General features: G+C 42.9%; 1 protein-coding gene and 1 non-coding gene across 2 annotated transcripts; both read right to left on the bottom strand.

Annotated features, from left to right (window-relative positions):
* Positions 1-4219: 4219 nt before the first annotated feature.
* trnar-ucu (transfer RNA arginine (anticodon UCU)) lies at positions 4220-4311 on the bottom strand. The gene is given in 2 exon segments: positions 4220-4255; positions 4275-4311. It is a non-coding gene; the product is annotated as a tRNA-Arg (tRNA).
* Positions 4312-5042: 731 nt separating this feature from the next.
* pak1 (p21 protein (Cdc42/Rac)-activated kinase 1) lies at positions 5043-17395 on the bottom strand. The gene is made up of 15 exons (XM_087795743.1): positions 17262-17395; positions 12650-12862; positions 11157-11251; positions 10928-11075; positions 10810-10847; positions 10612-10725; positions 9708-9945; positions 8235-8298; positions 8128-8176; positions 7936-8048; positions 7762-7879; positions 7577-7676; positions 6489-6685; positions 6244-6381; positions 5043-6121 (listed from the first exon to the last, which is right to left on the bottom strand). The coding sequence occupies exons 2-15, from the start codon at positions 12840-12842 to the stop codon at positions 6035-6037; spliced, it is 1692 nt and encodes a 563-aa protein (XP_087651869.1). The 5' UTR covers positions 12843-12862; positions 17262-17395; the 3' UTR covers positions 5043-6034.
* Positions 17396-18473: the final 1078 nt, after the last annotated feature.

Here is an 18473-nt window from a genome sequence, read left to right as displayed (position 1 = left end):
CCGACTATTTGAGACAAATTAAACTAAGTTATCGAAACCATCTACCATTGTTTTTTGTCATATTTAATCCACTTACATTCACCGCAGAAGAAAAAAAAAAACTGGGGGAAAAAAAACGAAGTTGTCGTAAAAAAAAACTTTAAAAAAAACCGTCGGTGTCTGCTGCCCTCCAGCGGCTGCACTACGCCATATGACATCAGTAACGCTGAAGCAGTGATTTGTGAATTCGAGTTAAAAAATATATATATTTTAAAATTTGTAATGCAAATCTGATAGTGTAAATAATTGTGAGACATTCAGTTTGTCTTTTCAACTTATAAGACAAGTGTTATTTGCATCTCTATGGAGTCCCCACAGAGCAGCTGAAGACTTGGTTAAAACTCTGATTGGTTCTCTTTTGTCTCACATTCATGAGGAGGAATGTGATTGTTTACTTAATAATCTTGTTATATAGAGATAAAAAAAACTGAAATTTTATGAAATAAAACATGTTTTCTATGTGTTTGGTAATCCATTAATTTTCTCTTCCATCCAATGATAAACTGTGAGTGGATTAATGGATTTATTAAAATTAATCTTTTTGTCAAAGTTCATAACCAATTTATTGTTTCTTTGTTATTGATGCTAACAGTTAGCATTTAACATCTTAAAGCTTCAGGTAATTTACCAAACCATTACAATTAAAGTCACGTTCCCAGTTTCAATTCTGATTGATTAATTGAATTAAGAGTTAATTTAATTCATTTATTTTTCTGTTGCAGGTGAGTTTGTGGCCACAGGTTATTAAGGATACTCAAGTAAACTCCTCCAGTGCTGCTGAAAGTGCTGAGAAACTAAAATGCAGATCACAACGTTCACGCTCAATCATTTCATACACCAACGAGCAGCTGCTTCACGTCGAGTCATCACTTCTGTCTCATTCCCCGGCAGATAATGTGAAAATAAGACTCGTTGTGAATTCCGAAGACGAGAAGCGAGAGCTTTCGGTGAAGGGCCTTCATTGTGCTGACTCATGAGAAGAGGGTTTTATCGTTTCATCAGTGTGCGGTCGCTTCGTGGCTTTTGTAGAAGCAGGAGTTTGTTCAGGTTTTTGTTTTCACACTCAAAAAAAAATATGAAGGTTATTATAAGTCAACTTGAGCAGTGACACCCGAGTGAGTAGTGTTGTGTCGTTCGCGAACAATTTGTATTTTTAGTGCGTAAGTGCGTATCAATTCTTAGTATGTGAAATTTAGTGCGCCATGCACACTAAATTGAAGTACTAAAACGCCCACAAAACTGAGTATGGTTCGATAGACACTATCTACCCTAAACAGCTGCCATCTTGGTGACGTTGTAAACGGAAGTTACGTCATATATATGTGTAGCGGGTCCCAGCAGGGCCTTCGCTGACAGATATGATAATCCTGGAAATACAATTGACATGAACAACACCGGACCACAATTGCTCATGAACCGTTGCTGTGTCTCAAATCGCATACTTCTCTTAGTATACTAGAAGTTAGTATGCATCAGTTTAGTGTACGTACTAACTATTACGCAAATTCTCCACAGATAGTATGTCTCAAATCAAAAACTGCTGCTACACACTAACCGGAAATCACATGACAGCTTCTTTTTCTACTTCTATTTAACGATGTTTCAACCAGCTGTTTGAACACTATCGCCGACACCTGCTGGCAGTAAGTTTTGCAACTTTGGAAAAAGAAATAAAGAAAAAATATGAGAATCGAAATAATCGCGAGATATTTAAGCTGGTATCAGCACCGAAGACGTGTTTATCCTCCTACTGCTGCGGAAAATGCACATGTAAGTATATGCATATATATACGACGTAACTTCTGTTTAAAACGTCACTAAGATGGCGGCCGTTTAGGGTGGTTAGTGTCCATCAAACCATGCTCAGTTTTGTGGGCGTGTTATTACGCCAATTTAGTGTGCATGGCGCACTAAATTTCGCATACTAAGAATTGAGATGCACTAACGCACTAAAAATACTAACTTTGAGTACGCTAGTATGCGATTTGAGACACAGCACAGGTCTCTTGGATTATTTTATTCACATATTTTCATTCAACTGTTTACTGCAATCGTGGCTCTTCCTTTGTTCTTTTTCTTTTGCATTAGCAATGGTTTAAAACCACATTCAAAGTACATTTACATAAATGTCAATTTTCCTTTGAAAACAAACCATGTCTTTTAAACACTAATCATTTTCTTGTTATCAATCATTCATTCACTTTCAACATACACCCTTCACTCTTCAAGAATAATAATCGTACATGGAGTACAGTAGATGCTATATGTGAACACTTAATAAAACAAAAATGAATCTCTTTTGCAGTTTAACTAGACAAAACTGTATAATATATTTATTTCTGCGCACGCTTTCAACCAGGGCGGCGCCTATAACTGGTGTGAACTTGCACAGTCATGCTAGCATGCTACATATACTCCACACAATACTTTTCACACTTCATTGCACACAAATGCACAATTCAGACTCACACACCACACACACGTCTATTTGAACATATTAAATATTACCGCGCAAATGCCAAGGAGTCAAAAGAAAAATACACACAGAAGTATTTAACTACGGCGACGGACGCCATTTTAGTAAGTAATCGCGGCGATCATGTACCGCAGCACTTTCTCTGTTCACATACATAACTATCATATCAAAAATCCTTAGAAACAGTTTAAAGTAAGAGGAATTAAAGAAAGAGTTCTTAACTAACCTGGAAGTACAATGGACATGAACGACACCGGACCACAAGTGCTCGTGAACCGAGTCTCTTGGATTATTAGTTTCACTTGCGTGATGTATTTCCATGAATACCGTCGCCGGCAAGTGCTGCCACCTTGTGTCCACTTTCTGCATGTCATTGCACATTTCTCTTTCTTACACCCTCTTAGTGGGACTAATGAAGAAAACAAAATAAAAGCAGTGACAACAAACCAAAAAGTGACAGAATACATTATATAATAATATCTAAACAAAACACTTTTGTTAGTATCACATCTGCATATACAGTATATGCAGCAGTAGAAGGATGAGACGTCTTCAGTGCTGATACAAGCGTAAATACCTCGTGAATATTTAGTTTCTCATATTTTTTCTTTATTTATTCTTCCAAACTTGCAAAACGTGCTTCTAGCAGGTGTCGGCGATAGTGTTCCAACAGCTGGTTGAAACCGTCGTTAAATAAGGTAAGGTAAGGTAAGGAAAAACTTTATAGAAGTAGAAAAAGAAGCTGTCGCGTCATTTCCTGTTAGTGCGTAGCGGCAGTGTTTGATTTGAGACATACTATCTGTGGAGAATTTGCGTACTAGTTAGTATGTACACTATCCTGATGCATACTTACTTCTAGTATACTAAGAGAAGTATGCGATTTGAGACACAGCAACGGATTCGTTCAGTGAACAAGGATTCATGTTCGGCTGTGAACACACCTCAAGATCTTCTCTATTTGCTGAATTTCTCACGAATGTCTGTGTACTGGTCCTTGTCCGTGAACGCTTTTTTTTTTTTTTTTGCATTGTCCCTCAAGTGCAGTGAACGTGAACCTTGTGTCTGAATCATTAAACCGTCGGATTGTTTGGCTGCGTTCAGGAAGTAGAAGAAATGCAGTCAGGGCTCCTTAAGAACCGAGTTAGTGATTTGGTGAACGAACAAACTGAACAAATCTTTTGAACGAATCCTTTTAATGAACTGATTCTAGTGATTCAGTACAGTCAAAAGAACGGTCGATCCCATCACTACTGGTGGCACTGATCCCTGAGGAGTCAGATTACAGTAATACGAAGTGATAGTTGCCTCTAGTTAAGGAGTTTCTCTCGTCGTTAGCATGAAATATTAGCCTTTTGACTAGGAAACAGATTTAGCACTGTGGATGCTAATGTTTAGTCCTTGTTGACCGTCTATGATCATTGGATTCATACAAGTTTTTAAATGAATCTGTCTTTTAATGCACTGATTCTTGTTTGATGAGGCAGAAGTGACAGAAGATTAATCGCCAAATTCTGCCATTTTTACTGTGATAAAATGTGCAAAATATGTCATACTAACATTCATCTTAACATTGGATGTACAAATGTGTTAAAGGCACATGCATTGTTCTTCTAAACGTGTTTGACTTTTTATCCAACAAATATGTACTATTATTACTACATCAAAGTAATTCTGTAGGGATCAGACTCTATTAACGCAAAAGCTCGACTCTGGTGGGACTCGAACCCACAACCTTTGAATTGCTGCTTCCACAATTTACTAGAAGTCCAACGCGCTATCCATTGCGCCACAGAGCCGTTGCCATAGGAATATGAAGACAAGGAAAAAAGGGAATAGCCTTGTTTTTTCCTTTAGACGTTTTCAAGATAAAGATAAATTGTAGTGGAATTACCAGTCTGTTGTAAAGAGTTTACATGTTTCAAACGAAGTGAGGCTCCACGAATATACTTCCGGCAACTTTGGATCACGCGTCTCGTCCAGCAAATCAGAGCGCTCCGTTTGATCACGTGATCACGTCTATTGACTCAGACCAGCAGAAAAAAAGAACAAAAATAAATAATATTTGGATCCGAGAACCCATATTCCTCAGCTATCAATATTTTATTTGGGTTTATTTCGGATGGAATAATATAAACACGTCACGGTCTGACGTAACTACCCAGCGTTTCCATGGTAACTCGCTTCTTCACTGATACATGTAAAATGATATGGCTATGATAACAAATATATATATATATATATATATATATATATATATATATATATATATATATATATTATAATATATAAAAACAATAGCAAAAAGCACACAAAAAAATTGTTAACATTTGATGTCAGCATCAACTTGTTTATGGGGTGAGGTTTTGTGTCAGTGTGTATTGCAAACCAAAAAGATAAAGTGCTTTTATGGAAAAATCCCAAAAGAAGGCATAGAAGAGAAATTAATGATAGATGAATAAGTCGAGGTATGTATGTTTAATTATTTTTAAATTCCTTTTTTTTTGTTAATTAATAAAACATTGCCACAGTAGTTTCACTTAATGTTTATTTTCCAGCTTGCTCGAAGACACTCCAGCAGTTCGGTGTTAAACACCTTAAAGTTACTCTTAGAAAAAAGAACAAATATTTAAACTTGCAGTTTGGAACAGAATGGTTTGTTTCTCTGACATCACGTATAAAAATAACAAAACCAGTCTTGGTGCGTTGAGTTCTGGGAGAATCCGACTTCCTGTCACGCTCCGAAACAGTCGCATATTCTTCATGGTCGTTTGTGTCTCAGAACAGTCGTGAACAAACAAATAAAACACGTAAACATTCACTCGCTCGTTGTTGGACCTATGGTCTTGGAACCAGAACCTCAGGAAAAACTGGAGTACCGTGAGGAGACCTAACATTAGTCAAGCTCAAACTTGCAACTTTTCCAGTACCAGGTGAAGAACCACTTCAATGAGACGAAGGTTGAAGGTTCAGATCCCACAGTGCAGAGGTGAGCTTGCTCCATCGACTCGAATACTAGTGCAAGTGAACCAAGAGGGAAACAAACCGAGAACCTAAACCTGGGATTTTTGTGTACCTGCAGCAGACTATAGTGGGTCGGGTCTGTTCAGTACCAAGAATTCAAACTCACCCGTCGGTCCTGAGACAGAATCGCACCATCAACTCCGAGTGATATTCTCGTAACAGTGAGGTTGGCTTGAATCCCAACACAACTCTGCAGGTTCTTAATGCGACCCAGTTTCCTTCATTATTATTATTAGAACTCACATGTGAGGCCTCAACACACACACACACAGTAAACATCAGTAGAAAACTCCCATGAGTCTTTGGGCTCCTTGATCGCAGCAGGTGATGACAGCAGTGACGTTGAACTGATGATGTCACAAAATTGGTCCAACACAGGGACAACGAGAATCGTCTTCCCCCCCAGTGCAACTCGGAGGTTGACAGTAGAAGGTGAAGAGTGAAGATAGAGAGGGAGAAAAGGAAGGAAAGGGGGAGAGATGGCAGAAAGAGTGACGTCTAGCGGTTGTTTTTTGCCGCCTCCTTGGCAGCGATGATGAGAGGGGTGAGGCTGGAGAGAGGCTTGGCCATCTTCAGGAACTGATGCTGAGGTAGAGAAGGGAATTCACTGATGAGACACTTAAACCTTTATATGAATCAAGATTTTTCATTTAAAGGCAGTGAAGATGTTTGTGTTGGTTCTTATGTACAAGTGTGTTTTCAGGTACCTGCAGCAGGTCCCGGGCAGACCCCCTCTTCTCCACGTCCATCTCCAGACACTGATTGAGAAAATCTCTGAAAGTTCCAGAGAGTTTTTCTGGATTCTGAAGCTCTGGAGTGCCGTTAGTCGCGATGAGATAGAGAGCCTGAAGAGAAACACAGACACACACACCTTTAAGTCTCACCCTCTACAGGTAAGCACAGGAACTACAGCGAGAAAGAAATGTCGCCGTCATGGTCCGCAAAGACTCACCCTGAGCGGGTTCTCGTTCAGGTACGGCGGCTCGCCTTCCACCATCTCGATGGCCATGATGCCCAGAGACCAGATGTCAACTTTGGGGCCGTAAGCTTTGCGGGTCACGACCTCAGGGGCCATCCAGTACGGCGTCCCCACCATCGTGCTGCGCTTGCTCTGCTCCGGCGTGATCTGAGCACAGAAGCCGAAGTCCGCTGCACCGGCAGAACCAGAGTTAGACATGTGACCCATTTCAATGATTTCTTCTTCATCGTTTGATTATAAGTGTTTTTTGGTTTATTTAAGTTATTATAAGTGGGGGAAAGGTTGATGGAGAGGAGGAACAAGAGGGGAGTTAGGTGGAAAAAGAGGAGAATGAGGAGGAAAAATAGGAAGATGAGGTTGTAGATTTAAGGAGAAAGTAGGGGTGAGGAGGAAGAAATGAGGATGAAGAGGGGGGTGAAAGAGAAAAATAGGGGGGTGAGGAGGAAAACGATAAGGATGAGAAGGAAAAGGGGGAGGATGGTGATGAAGATGAATAGGGGGCAAGGAGGAAAAAAAGGAGGAAGATGAAAAGGGGGGAGTAGGGAAAGGATGAGGATGATGAACGTGGGGTGAGTAGGAAAAGGAGCAGGATGATGAAGAGAAGGTGAGGAGGAAAAAGAGGAGGATGATGAAGAGAAGGTGAGGAGGAAAAGGATGAGAGTGATGAAGAGAGGGTGAGGAGGAAAAGGATGAGGGTGAGGAGGAAAAGGATGAGGGTGATGAAGAGGGGGTGAGGAGGAAAAGTATGAGGGTGATGAAGAGAGGGTGAGGAGGAAAAGGATGAGGGTGATGAAGAGGGGGTGAGGAGGAAAAGGATGAGGGTGATGAAGAGAGGGTGAGGAGGAAAAGGATGAGGGTGATGAAGAGAAGGTGAGGAGGAAAAAGAGGGGAATGATGAAGAGGGGGTGAGTAGAAAAGGAGGAGGATGATGAAGAGGGGGTGAGTAGAAAAAGAGGAGGATGATGAAGAGAAGGTGAGGAGGAATATGAGGAGGAGGATGAAGAGAGGGTGAGGAGGAAAAAGAGGAGGATGATGAAGAGAGGGTGAGGAGCAGCACTCACTCAGCTTGACTGATCCGTCCATCCCCAGCAGGATGTTGTCGCTCTTGATGTCTCGATGGATCACTTGGCTGGAGTGAAGGAACTCCAGAGCCTGCAGACACTGAGGAAGAAGACGAGGAAGATGATGAAGATGATGATGACGATGATGATGATGATGACGACCACAACAACGAAGATGGAGTTACCTCTCTGCACACAGCAGCGATCTGGGCCTCATCCATGCACGTCTCCGTGACCACGTCAGTGAGTGACCCCCCGGCCAGATACTCCATCACCACCCAGAGCTCGTCTCCCACCAGGTAACTATGGCAACGACACTCGGGTCAGGTCCAGGACTACTAACAGGTTTCAGATCTCACCTGTCCAGGTAGTTGACGATGTTGGGGTTCTTGTTTTCCCTCATCACCAGGATCTCGTTGATGATCAGCTCCTTCTTGGGCTGCTGCTGCAGGTTCATCTGCTTGATGGCCACCTGAGGGGGGACAGTCAGGTGAGACCACAGTCTGGACCTGAGTCAGCATCTGCCGAGTCAGAATCTTCTCCACACTCACCTCCTGTCCGGTGGCCACGTCGATGGCGGTGTAGACGGTGCCTGACGCCCTGCAGACATCTGCTCGTTAGTACGAGAACCTACAGGAAGTGACATCACTGGACTCACCCTTGACCGATCTTCTCGAAGCGAGTGTACTTCTTCTTCGGGTCCCCCACACTGACAATGGTTCCTGAGGAGCACAGAGAAGATTATTGATCAGAAGGAGAAAGACAGGTGGAGAGAGACAGAAGGAGAGAGATGAGAGGAGAGAGACAGGAGGAGAGAAACAGAAGGAGAAAGACAAGAGGAGAGAAACTGAGGGAGAAAGACAGAAGAGATACAGAATGAGAGAAACGGAAGGTAAAAGACAAGAGGAGAGAGACAGAATGAGAAAGACAAGAGGAATGAGATAGAATGAGAGAAACAGAAGGTGTAAGACAGGAGGAGAGAGAAAGAAGGAGAAAGACAGGAGGAGAGAGACAGAAGGAGAAAGACAAGAGGAGAAAGACAGGAGGAGAGAGAAAGAAGGAGAAAGACAGGAGGAGAGAGACAGAAGGAGAAAGACAAGAGAGAGACAGGACGAGAGAGACAGGAGGAGCAAGATAAGAGGAAAGAGACAGGAGGAGAGAGATAAGAGGAAAGAGACAGGAGGAGAAAGACAGGAGGAGAGAAATAAGAGGAAAGAGACAGGAGGAGAAAGATAAGACAAGAGAGACAGAAGGAGAAAGGCAGGAGGAGAGAGACAGAAGGAGAAAGTCAGGAGGAGAAAGACAGGAGGAGAGAGAAAGAAGGAGAAAGTCAGGAGGAGAAAGACAGGAGGAGAGAGAAAGAAGGAGAAAGACAGGAGGAGAGAGACAGAAGGAGAAAGACAAGAGAGAGACAGGACGAGAGAGACAGGAGGAGTGAGATAAGAGGAAAGAGACAGGAGGAGAGAGACAGGTGGAGAGAGAAAGGAGGAGAAAGACAGAAGGAGAAGACAGGAGGAGAGAGATAAGAGGAAAGAGACAGAAGGAGAAAGATAAGACAAGAGAGACAGGAGGAGAGAGATAAGGTGGGAGATGAGAGGAAAGAGACGGAAGAAGAGAGACAGAAGGAGGCAGATGAGGGGAAAGAAGAGGAAAGAGAAAAGAGGAAATAGATGAAAGGGAAAAAGAGGAGGAGAGAGACAGAATTAGACATTAAGAAAGAGAAATAAGAGGAGAGACTAAAGAAAAGAGACAGAGGGAGAGTGGAGGAGAGAGACAGGAGATCAATCACATTATTGATTGACACACAGGTTATGAGTGATCGATGAATCCAGAAAGCGGAACTGAAGCCACTCGTCGTTTTCCTGACATCGCAGGTCAGGGATGAACAGAGGGGGCGGGGTCAGTGCACACAGGGGCTGTCAATCAAAAGGGCACCAGTTTTCCTTCTTACCAGCAGAGGGCGACCTGAGCACGTCTGGAGCGTGAAGCAAGAAAAGAGGCTTTCATAATAAAAGCGCTTCATTAATTCAAAATAAAAGTGTTTGGACTGAAGGGGACGTTTTGTCTTCGGTGACACACGAGTGTGTGTAACGACAACCTTAACATTCCTAACCTGACCAGGGAAACTTACGTAGCTTCTCCAGAATCTCTTCATCCGACATCTTCTTCTTTCGACCCTTGTCGTGAGGGCGGGGCACCGAGGGTCCCGGTGCTGGGCTGGCACTGGATAGGCCGCCAGGGGCGCCATCTGCTGGTGCGGCCGGGGCTACTGCGGCGGCGGCGTTGGTCGGCATGACGATGGGGGACGTAGCAGCATCTTTGGTGGGAGGAGGAGGACCGAGAGGCTCGATGACTGAGCGAGTGTAGATCTGAAGAACACAACAATCAGAGAGAGCATGTGTCTGTGTGCGTGTGTGTATGCCAGTGTTTGTGTGTTTGTGTGTGTGTGTATGCCAGTGTTTGTGTGTGCATATGCCTGTATGTGCGTGAGTGTGCTTGTGTGTCCATGTACGTTTGTTCATGTTCATGTGTGCGTGTGTGCTCATGTGTACATGCTTTTGTTTGTGTACGTTTGTTTGTGTTCCTGTGTGTGTGTCTTTGTGTGTGCGTGTGTGGGTGCCTGTTTGTGTGAGTTTTTATGCCTGTGTTTGCGCCAGAGTGTTTTTTTTGTGTGTGTGTGGGAGGGTGTGCGTGAGTGCCTGTGTGTGCCTTTGTGTGAGCATGTTCATTGTGTGTGTCGTCTTATGTATTTCTATGCGTTTGTGCATGCGCTTGTGTGTGTGTGGGGGTGTGTGGGGGTGTGTTTGTGTGTGTGTATTCGAGTGTGATCGTGTGCTTGTGTGAATTTGTATATGTGAGTTTGTGTGTGTGTGTTTATTTGTGTCTGTGTATCTGTGTTCGAGTGTGTTTGTTTGCATCATATGTGAGTTTGTGTGTGTGTGTGTATTTGTGTCTGTGTATCTGTGTTCGAGTGTGTTTGTGTGCATTTGTATATGTGAGTTTGTGTGTGACCGTGTGTGTGTGTGTGTTCGTACTGATTTGGTGTGTTCAGGTCGTGGGGCGATGATTGGCGGCGGCTCAGCCTCGTCTTCCTCTTCGTCCTCAGACACGGTGGCGATGGTTGGCGTCTCTGACACGGCCTTAGTGCTCTGTGTGTCAGTGTCACAGTGACTACATCAGTACCACACACTTGATCCAGGACCGTCACAGAACCCATTGACTCTGTGTCTTACCGTCGTGGTGGAGGAACTGAAGGCTTCTGCACTTTTATCTGCAGAGATGAAATATTTATGAGTGACAAGCTGTGTGTGTGTGTGTGTGTGTGAAGCTCATGTACTTGTGTGTGTGTACCTGTGAAGCTCATGTACTTCTGGCTGTTTGCCGTCTCCTTGGAGTCGTAGAACTTCAGGACGTCCAGAACGGCCTGAGGATTCTTCTTCTGCTCCAGCTTGGTGATGTTGGAGGTCTGGAGCAGGCGAGCCCACTGCTCCGGCATTCCCTGGAGACACGACAAGGGAAGCAAACATTTAAAAAGACACACACACACATCTGCATGATAGAGGGGGCTGGACACACTTACGGTGAACTCCCCAGTGACGGCATCAAAACCGACATGGATGGTGTGTTCAAAGTCTGATGGCAGAGAAATCTCCGGACGCTCCTTCCTCTTGTACGCTGGAGAGACATTTACATTTTTGGTCAAATCAACATGATGAAGGAAACAACCAAGTCTTCTTTGTCACCATCATCATCGTGGTCACCATGATGACACAGATGTTTCCCTTTTTAAACTTGTCACCATGACCACACAGATGTTTCTCTTTTTAACTGGTCATCATGACAATACAGATGTTTCACTTTTAAACTTGTCTTCATGATGTCAGATGTTTCACTTGCACTCTTGTCACCATGACGACACAGATGTTTAAATTTTAAATTGGTCACCATGACGACACAGATGTTTCACTTTTAAACTGGTCACCATGACAACACAGATGTTTCACTTTTAAACTTGTCACCATGACGACACAGATGTTTCACTTTTAAACTGGTCACCATGACGACACAGATGTTTCACTTTTAAACTTGTCACCATGACAATACAGATGTTTCACTTTTAAACTTGTCACCATGATGACAGATGTTTCACTTTTTAACTGGTCACGATGACAATACAGATGTTTCACTTATAAAAGTGTCACCATGACGACACAGATGTTTCACTTTTAAACTTGTCACCATGATGACAGATGTTTCACTTGCACTCTTGTCACCATTAGACACAGATGTTTCACTTATAAAAGTGTCACCATGACCACACAGATGTTTCAATTTTAAAATGGTCACCATGACGACACAGATGTTTCACTTATAAAGTTGTCACCATGACGACACAGATGTTTCACTTTTAAACTGGTCACCATGACGACACAGATGTTTCACTTATAAACATGTCACCATGACCACACAGATGTTTCACTTTTAGACTTGTCACCATGATGACACGGATGTTTCAATTTTAAACTGGTCACCATGACAATACAGATGTTTCACTTTTAAACTTGTCACCATGATGACACGGATGTTTCAATTTTAAACTGGTCACCATGACAATACAGATGTTTCACTTTTAAACTTGTCACCATGATGACAGATGTTTCACTTTTAAACTGGTCACCATGAAAATACAGATGTTTCACTTTTAAACTTGTCACCATGATGACACGGATGTTTCAATTTTAAACTGGTCACCATGACAATACAGATGTTTCACTTTTAAACTTGTCACCATGATGACAGATGTTTCACTTTTAAACTTGTCACCATGATGACATATGTTTCACTTTTAAATGTGTCACCATGATGACAGATGTTTCACTTGCACACTTGTCACCACGACGACAAGGATGTTTCACTTAGAATCAGCTAAACATGACAACACATGTTTATCTCACACCATCTTCACTACGACAACACTCCTGTCAACACAGATGTTTCAATTTTCGCCATGACAACACAGATGAATAACCCGTTACCATGACAACATAAAAGTGTTTTTTTTTTTTATCTCACTCTTGTCTCCTCCGCCCGTCAAGATGAAGCGGATGGATCGGTCCTTCTTCTTCTTGTCCTCTGGGTTGGGAGGGAGGGGCTTGGAGCTGTGGTTGAGGGGGGCCGGGTCTTTGTTGCAGGAGCTGATGAAGGTGCTGGTGTTCCTCATGGGTGGAGCTGGAGGTTTGTCCTCGACCTCCCCATTATCAGACATCTTCAACTAAACAGCAGCGCCTGCAGCACACACCACAGACAGGGGTTCAGGACATTAACCAATCACAGAGTTCAACACAACTGAGGACTTTCATATGCTGACGACAAGATCAGCTGATCCGTGGTCAGCTAGTCAGACCGACTGACCAGACGGTTTCAACCTCACAAATCATCGTCCAAGACGATGAAACAGAACTCGGTGGCTCTTAAAGGCACGGCACCGGGACTCGGGAAAACATTCGAGTGAGTTTGAAAAGACTGCAGGAGAAATCCAGGAACACACGGAGTGAGAAGTGAAGCTCAACCGTGAGAAGAGCAGATCAAACAAGCATTCAATGAAACTTGAAAGAACCAACAAAGAGTTGTTCACACAGGAGATTCATGAGTAAACACTGCTGACTAAACACTCAGTGTGTGTGTGTGTGTGTGTGAGTGTGTGTTAATGGCTGCTGTTGTCTCAGCTGATCCAGGAACAGCCCACATGATTTCTCGTAAGCATGACTCGGACGTCACGGAGGTCAAGTCGAGTGCATTTCACACTGAAATAATTTACACAATTTATTTTTAAATGGAAAAGCTCAAAAGGTCAGAGGACAGAAAAGGCTAACGGCTAGCAAAACGTGCTACACTTTAGCTTCACTTCCTTCTGAAAGCATTTTTTTCTTAGAAAGTTTCATGTCCAGTTTTTCAAAATAAAACACCTTTCAACCTATAATAACCGATAAAATGGAAATGATACTAACTAGTTATTAGCCTGGTAGCAGACGCCTCCTGGACCAGAACCGATTCATTCAACTTTTGTCCTCGACCGTTCATTCAGACGCGATGATGCCACAGGAGGAAGCAGACGACTTCAAAGAGGTCGAGGATTCTAACAGGGAAGTCTGAAGTTTATTGACACACACCCTCCATAAACACACACACACATACACACACACCCTGACACAACATAATCGATAGCAACATAATGTGATAATGTCGCATTAGGACCCCCGACTGTGAGACCTTCTGTTTAAGCTCTCCCTCTCTCACACACTCTCTCTCTCACACACACACACACACACACACAGTGAACGTTTATCCAGACAGACACACAATAAAGTGTGCGACAGGTGTGAGAAAGAATCTACGGGGGAGAAACCAAAATGAGGGGGGTCAGAGGGAGGATCTCGCAACTGGTCCTGTATCGGTCACTGGTGTTGCCGTGGTAATGGTGCACGCCTGAATAGCCGGGAATTCTGGTGACCCACTTCTTCTGCTCCACAGAAGCATGAAGACCCACAATCCAAAGTTCTGCTTCAACAAATGACGAAGAGTACACCAGTGAGATCAATAGTAAGAGCTGGGCTCGGCTTGATGAGATCACAGTGATGGATCGATGACATCATCAATCAAGAACTGACTTATCAGAGAGAGTGTGAAGGAGAGGAAGCAGGTGAGTGGACGCCTTGAGGAGGACCTAAGCCAGAGTAAGCTCCTTCACAGATCCTCCATAACTAGGTCTGACAGACCTGACCAGGTCAGGATCACCAGGATCACCAGGTCGCAGGTGTAGTAGGAAAACCTACTTGGAAACCAATGAGCGGCTCGCAGGAGTGTCTTTTTCAACAAGAGATTATTTTTTTGTTTATTATTTTAGACCCTTAAATTGAATTATTTGTGCACCGTAAATGTTTGTTTTCGTATTAAGAATGAGTTCATAATTCTTATATTCACTTCATGTTGGCACTTTAGCCAATAGATTTATTTTCTGAAATATTCTTAACCAGGGGTCCCACATTTTCCCGTGAGAGCCACATCACTTAACATAAATAACAATCAAACAAACCCTCTCGGAGTTCTTCACAGAAAAAAAGTTTCTTAAATAACACAATTTATGAAAAGAACAATAACAAAAAAGGTAATATATCAAACATTTTAGGCCCTGAATGTTGACATCATTTAAACCAGACATTATTAGAGAGCAAAACAAATGTAGATAGCTGTAAAATATAACAACAAAAATCAAATCAAAATGCGTCTCTAGTGTTGTTCTGGGGCCCGGGCCAAATGTGTAGTAGTTTGTAATTTGGGGCCTTTTCCGACGCTGTGTCTTACTCTTAAGAGTATATGAGAAAAGCCGAACTATCTGTACATTAAGACATATTGTTACATACTTTTTGTTCAACATTACTAGTTGGACTCTAAACATATGTTGTAAAAGTGATAAAGCTTGCTGTTTATTAGTTGATTATTTAAGTTTGTCGATTATCTATTTCATTTTGTTGGTTACATTTGATTTCTTTTCTTGAATGTCTTAATTAATGTATTCATGTTTTGCATCGTGGGTCAGAGAGGAACAAGATTTCATTTATGCTGTATGTCTTAATACATACATATTTGACAATAAAAAGAACTTTATTTGACATGATTTGTTATGGGACTTTCTCATTTGAGTGTGTGTCACAATTGCCCTAAAAAGTGACAGGTGTTCCAGGTATCAATTAAATATCAACGGGTTCTCAACAAAAAAAAGGGCAGGGAAACAGTGCCAAATGGAAGATGGAAGATGTGAAGCTTCCTCAGACACAAGTCGTTTTAAGGAGGACTCTTTATTTGGGCCACTGATGCGGGTTGTCGTCTTGTGTGTGTGTGTGTGTGTGTCTGCACTGACAAGTTACAAACGCACACAAAAGAGGCTGCGAAGAGAACGTAGGGCTGAGCTGCCACGCCTGACTGCACATGTGTCAAATCCGGAGATCGGATGTCGTCCGCGACTTTCTGTTCCGACGTCAGCCCGAGGGGAGACGCGGCAGAAAGTTGAGCCGGTTCCAGACGAGGAAGCAATGAGGGCGACACACAGCAGCGCCACTCAAGAGACATCCTCGTAGGCCTTTATATTATCAGAAGTATTTACACAGCCATGCTCAGTGAAGGGGTCCGACGACTGGGGACATGTTTCGATACAGTTGTGGAACATCGAACATGAAAAATGTAATCATAGGGTTTGAAAAATAAGTCTTAAAGGTACTGTCAAATATGATGATTTTGATTTCTCAATTGAGTTTGTCCCAGCTATCCAGGGACATGGACCACCTCAACGGAAGAAGCTGTAGATGAGGAGATTGCTCCGTAGAGGACGGTAGCTAAAAATAACACCTTAGCGATGAACAGCTTCCTTTTAGTCGAAACCATCAAAGAGACGCCGCTACAACTGAACCCGTTTCTGGGAAGATATTACGTTACTGTAATTTCTGTCCTCTAATCTTTTAGGAGTGAATCAGTTCCTGGAATGTTCCGATGAATACAGTCAATGTCTACAAGTGATGATCTGGTCTGGGCTTCATGTTCTTCACCGGTTCATCAGAGACAACAAGCTGTCAATCATCCCAGAGCTTATATTGGCAGCCTGTTAAACATCATACTATTATTATATATTTAATTTAACAGTGAGAGTCTGTTCTTCTTCTTTATCTGGGGGCAGTAAAGTATTACTCCAGCATGGATCCGAACATTGAATTATGATGTTCATCTTTAACTACTACTGCATAAAAAATCTGCTTTTAAAGCATCTTCTTATTGGGTCAGAACATCTTGACCACCTCAAGTAAAAAAAATGTCTCACTCTAAGTTGAGAGAATCGTGGGGGGGGGGGGAGAAAAGAAAGAAACAACTCCCAGGTCAGCAAGTCTAAATCACTGTTGACCGAGGACTCGCTATAAATAACTTCAATAGCAGGTGACTGACTCGCGCGCACACGCACGCACAAACGGGGCCGGGATTCTTCCACCTTCATCCACGCTTGCCGGGGTGTCCCGGTAACGAATGAGGACCTGGCGTAGGGGGGGACAATGAAAAAAAAAACCTCCTGGTCCCCCCCTTCCGCGAGTCACGCCCAGATCTCCATGGCAACCGCGACCCTAAACCATGTCTTCGAGGGTTCTCGCATCACTCACATGTTCTAACAATACAAGAGGAATTTCTCGGGTTACGATTCCCACGGATCAAAATGAAAATAAAATCCCAGTTATATATATATATATTTAATTTACTCATCAGTAAATCAAGTCGTTCAGACTGTACTATGGGATGTAACACTTTTAAGAATGTCCATCCATTTACAGTTGTCTAACAGATGTTAATTCTGAAGTTAAATCCAGGAGAAGAAAAGAGAAAATAATTCACTCAGATTTTCTGATGAATCATTTATCAGGATCGACTCATTTCTCAGCCTTCGTGTCCAAGGGCCACAAACTCTGTTCCCCCTTTTTTTTCCACCCGCCGGCTCAGCAGAAGATTATCCCATAATAAGCGTTTATCGGGGCGAGACCGGAGGGTCCGGGTGAGCGCGCACGGGGGAGGCAGGGTCGTGGTCACACGCACGAGTCTTCTTCTTCTTCTTCTTCCCAGCAAAGAGCCCCCCCAAAAGATACGTACTCACCCCCGCGAGTGTCAAGGCGTCTTGTGGGTTTTAAGATGCGAGATTTTCCGTTTCATTGAGCAGTGGTTTCTTCCTCCCCGCGTCGCTTCCTCCGGCGGCCGCTCTGACGTCTACAGCCCGGAGCTCCGACTCTCTAACTCGGCTATTGTTAGCTTGAGCGCTGCGGAGTCTGCCGCACGACAAGCCCCGCCCCCCTCCGCGCCCCTCGAGCCACGCCATTGGTTGTCGCCTCGTCACGCTCGTCGGGGATTGGCTGTGACGGCTGCTTGTTCCGATGCAAGGGGCCAGACGAGTGAGGGAGTATAAAGTGCGTTTAGGAAGCCATGGAATATATCAGAACTTTTTTCACTTATACATCTTTTCTAATTCAGTGGTTGGCGATTCAATTTCCTCAGGGGCCAAATTGTGGCTGTTGTGAGGCGCCATCAAGCAAAGAAAAAGGAGGGAAATCAACCATACTATTATAAAAATTACCATATATCTTAAGACGTTTTTATTTGTTCAGACTTTTCCTTGATTTTCTGGAACTCCTGTTGTTTTATCAGTTTTATCTTGACCTTTAAAGTGTATACTTTATTGAATATTGTTTTGATTGTTTAAGCGCTTTGTGACCCTGGTCTGGAAAAGCGCTATACAAATAAAAATTACTTACTTACTTATTAAATCAAACCTATAAAAAATAAAATAAGATATGAACCTTCCTTCCAAAATATTTGTATTTATTTACTTGTATCAAGGGCAACTAATGTGTTGATTTACGTGTGTCTTAAATAGATGTTGGACTCTATTGTATCATCAGTATGTGTCTGTTTGTACAAAACTCTCTTTTCATTGAAATATTTACATTAAGCCCCGCCCACTGAAAACACCCTTCTGGAGATAAAATCTTGTTTATTACAACTACGCCCACTCTGCCGTGATTGGTCAAACATCAAGATTTGTTGCACAGTGTTGTCAATCCAGGAAGTCTCCACCTCCAGGGGACTCGTTGTATGAAACAAAGGGGCGTGATTACAGCTGGCTGGAGGAGGAGTGAAGACATTATTATGTGATAATGACTCCGCTCTCGTAACCTCTTGTTCACCGAGATTTCAAACGGGGAGAACTTTATAAAGTAATAAGTTTAAAACATGGTCATGATGAGAGACTTACTGAACCTTGGAGAGGAAGACTTCAACATTTGAAACATGTGTGTAAGTCAGGAGAGTTGGA

Source organism: Callionymus lyra, chromosome 7 (assembly GCF_982586985.1).
Source record: "Callionymus lyra chromosome 7, fCalLyr1.hap1.1, whole genome shotgun sequence".
NCBI classification, from domain to species: domain Eukaryota; kingdom Metazoa; phylum Chordata; class Actinopteri; order Syngnathiformes; family Callionymidae; genus Callionymus; species Callionymus lyra.
Note: the sequence above shows the minus strand (reverse complement) of the source record. Positions and strands in the feature narration are given on the sequence as shown.

Excerpts from the sequence above, each read along its gene's own strand:
- pak1 (XM_087795743.1), bottom strand. The coding sequence starts at position 12,842 with ATGTCTGATAATGGGGAGGTCGAGGACAAACCTCCAGCTCCACCCATG. Across the intron at positions 11,252-12,649 it reads GACGGGCGGAGGAGACAAGA|CGTACAAGAGGAAGGAGCGT; the intron begins GTGAGATAAAAA and ends ATGTCTCTCCAG. Across the intron at positions 8,299-9,707 it reads AGAGATTCTGGAGAAGCTAC|GAACCATTGTCAGTGTGGGG; the intron begins GTAAGTTTCCCT and ends TGTGCTCCTCAG.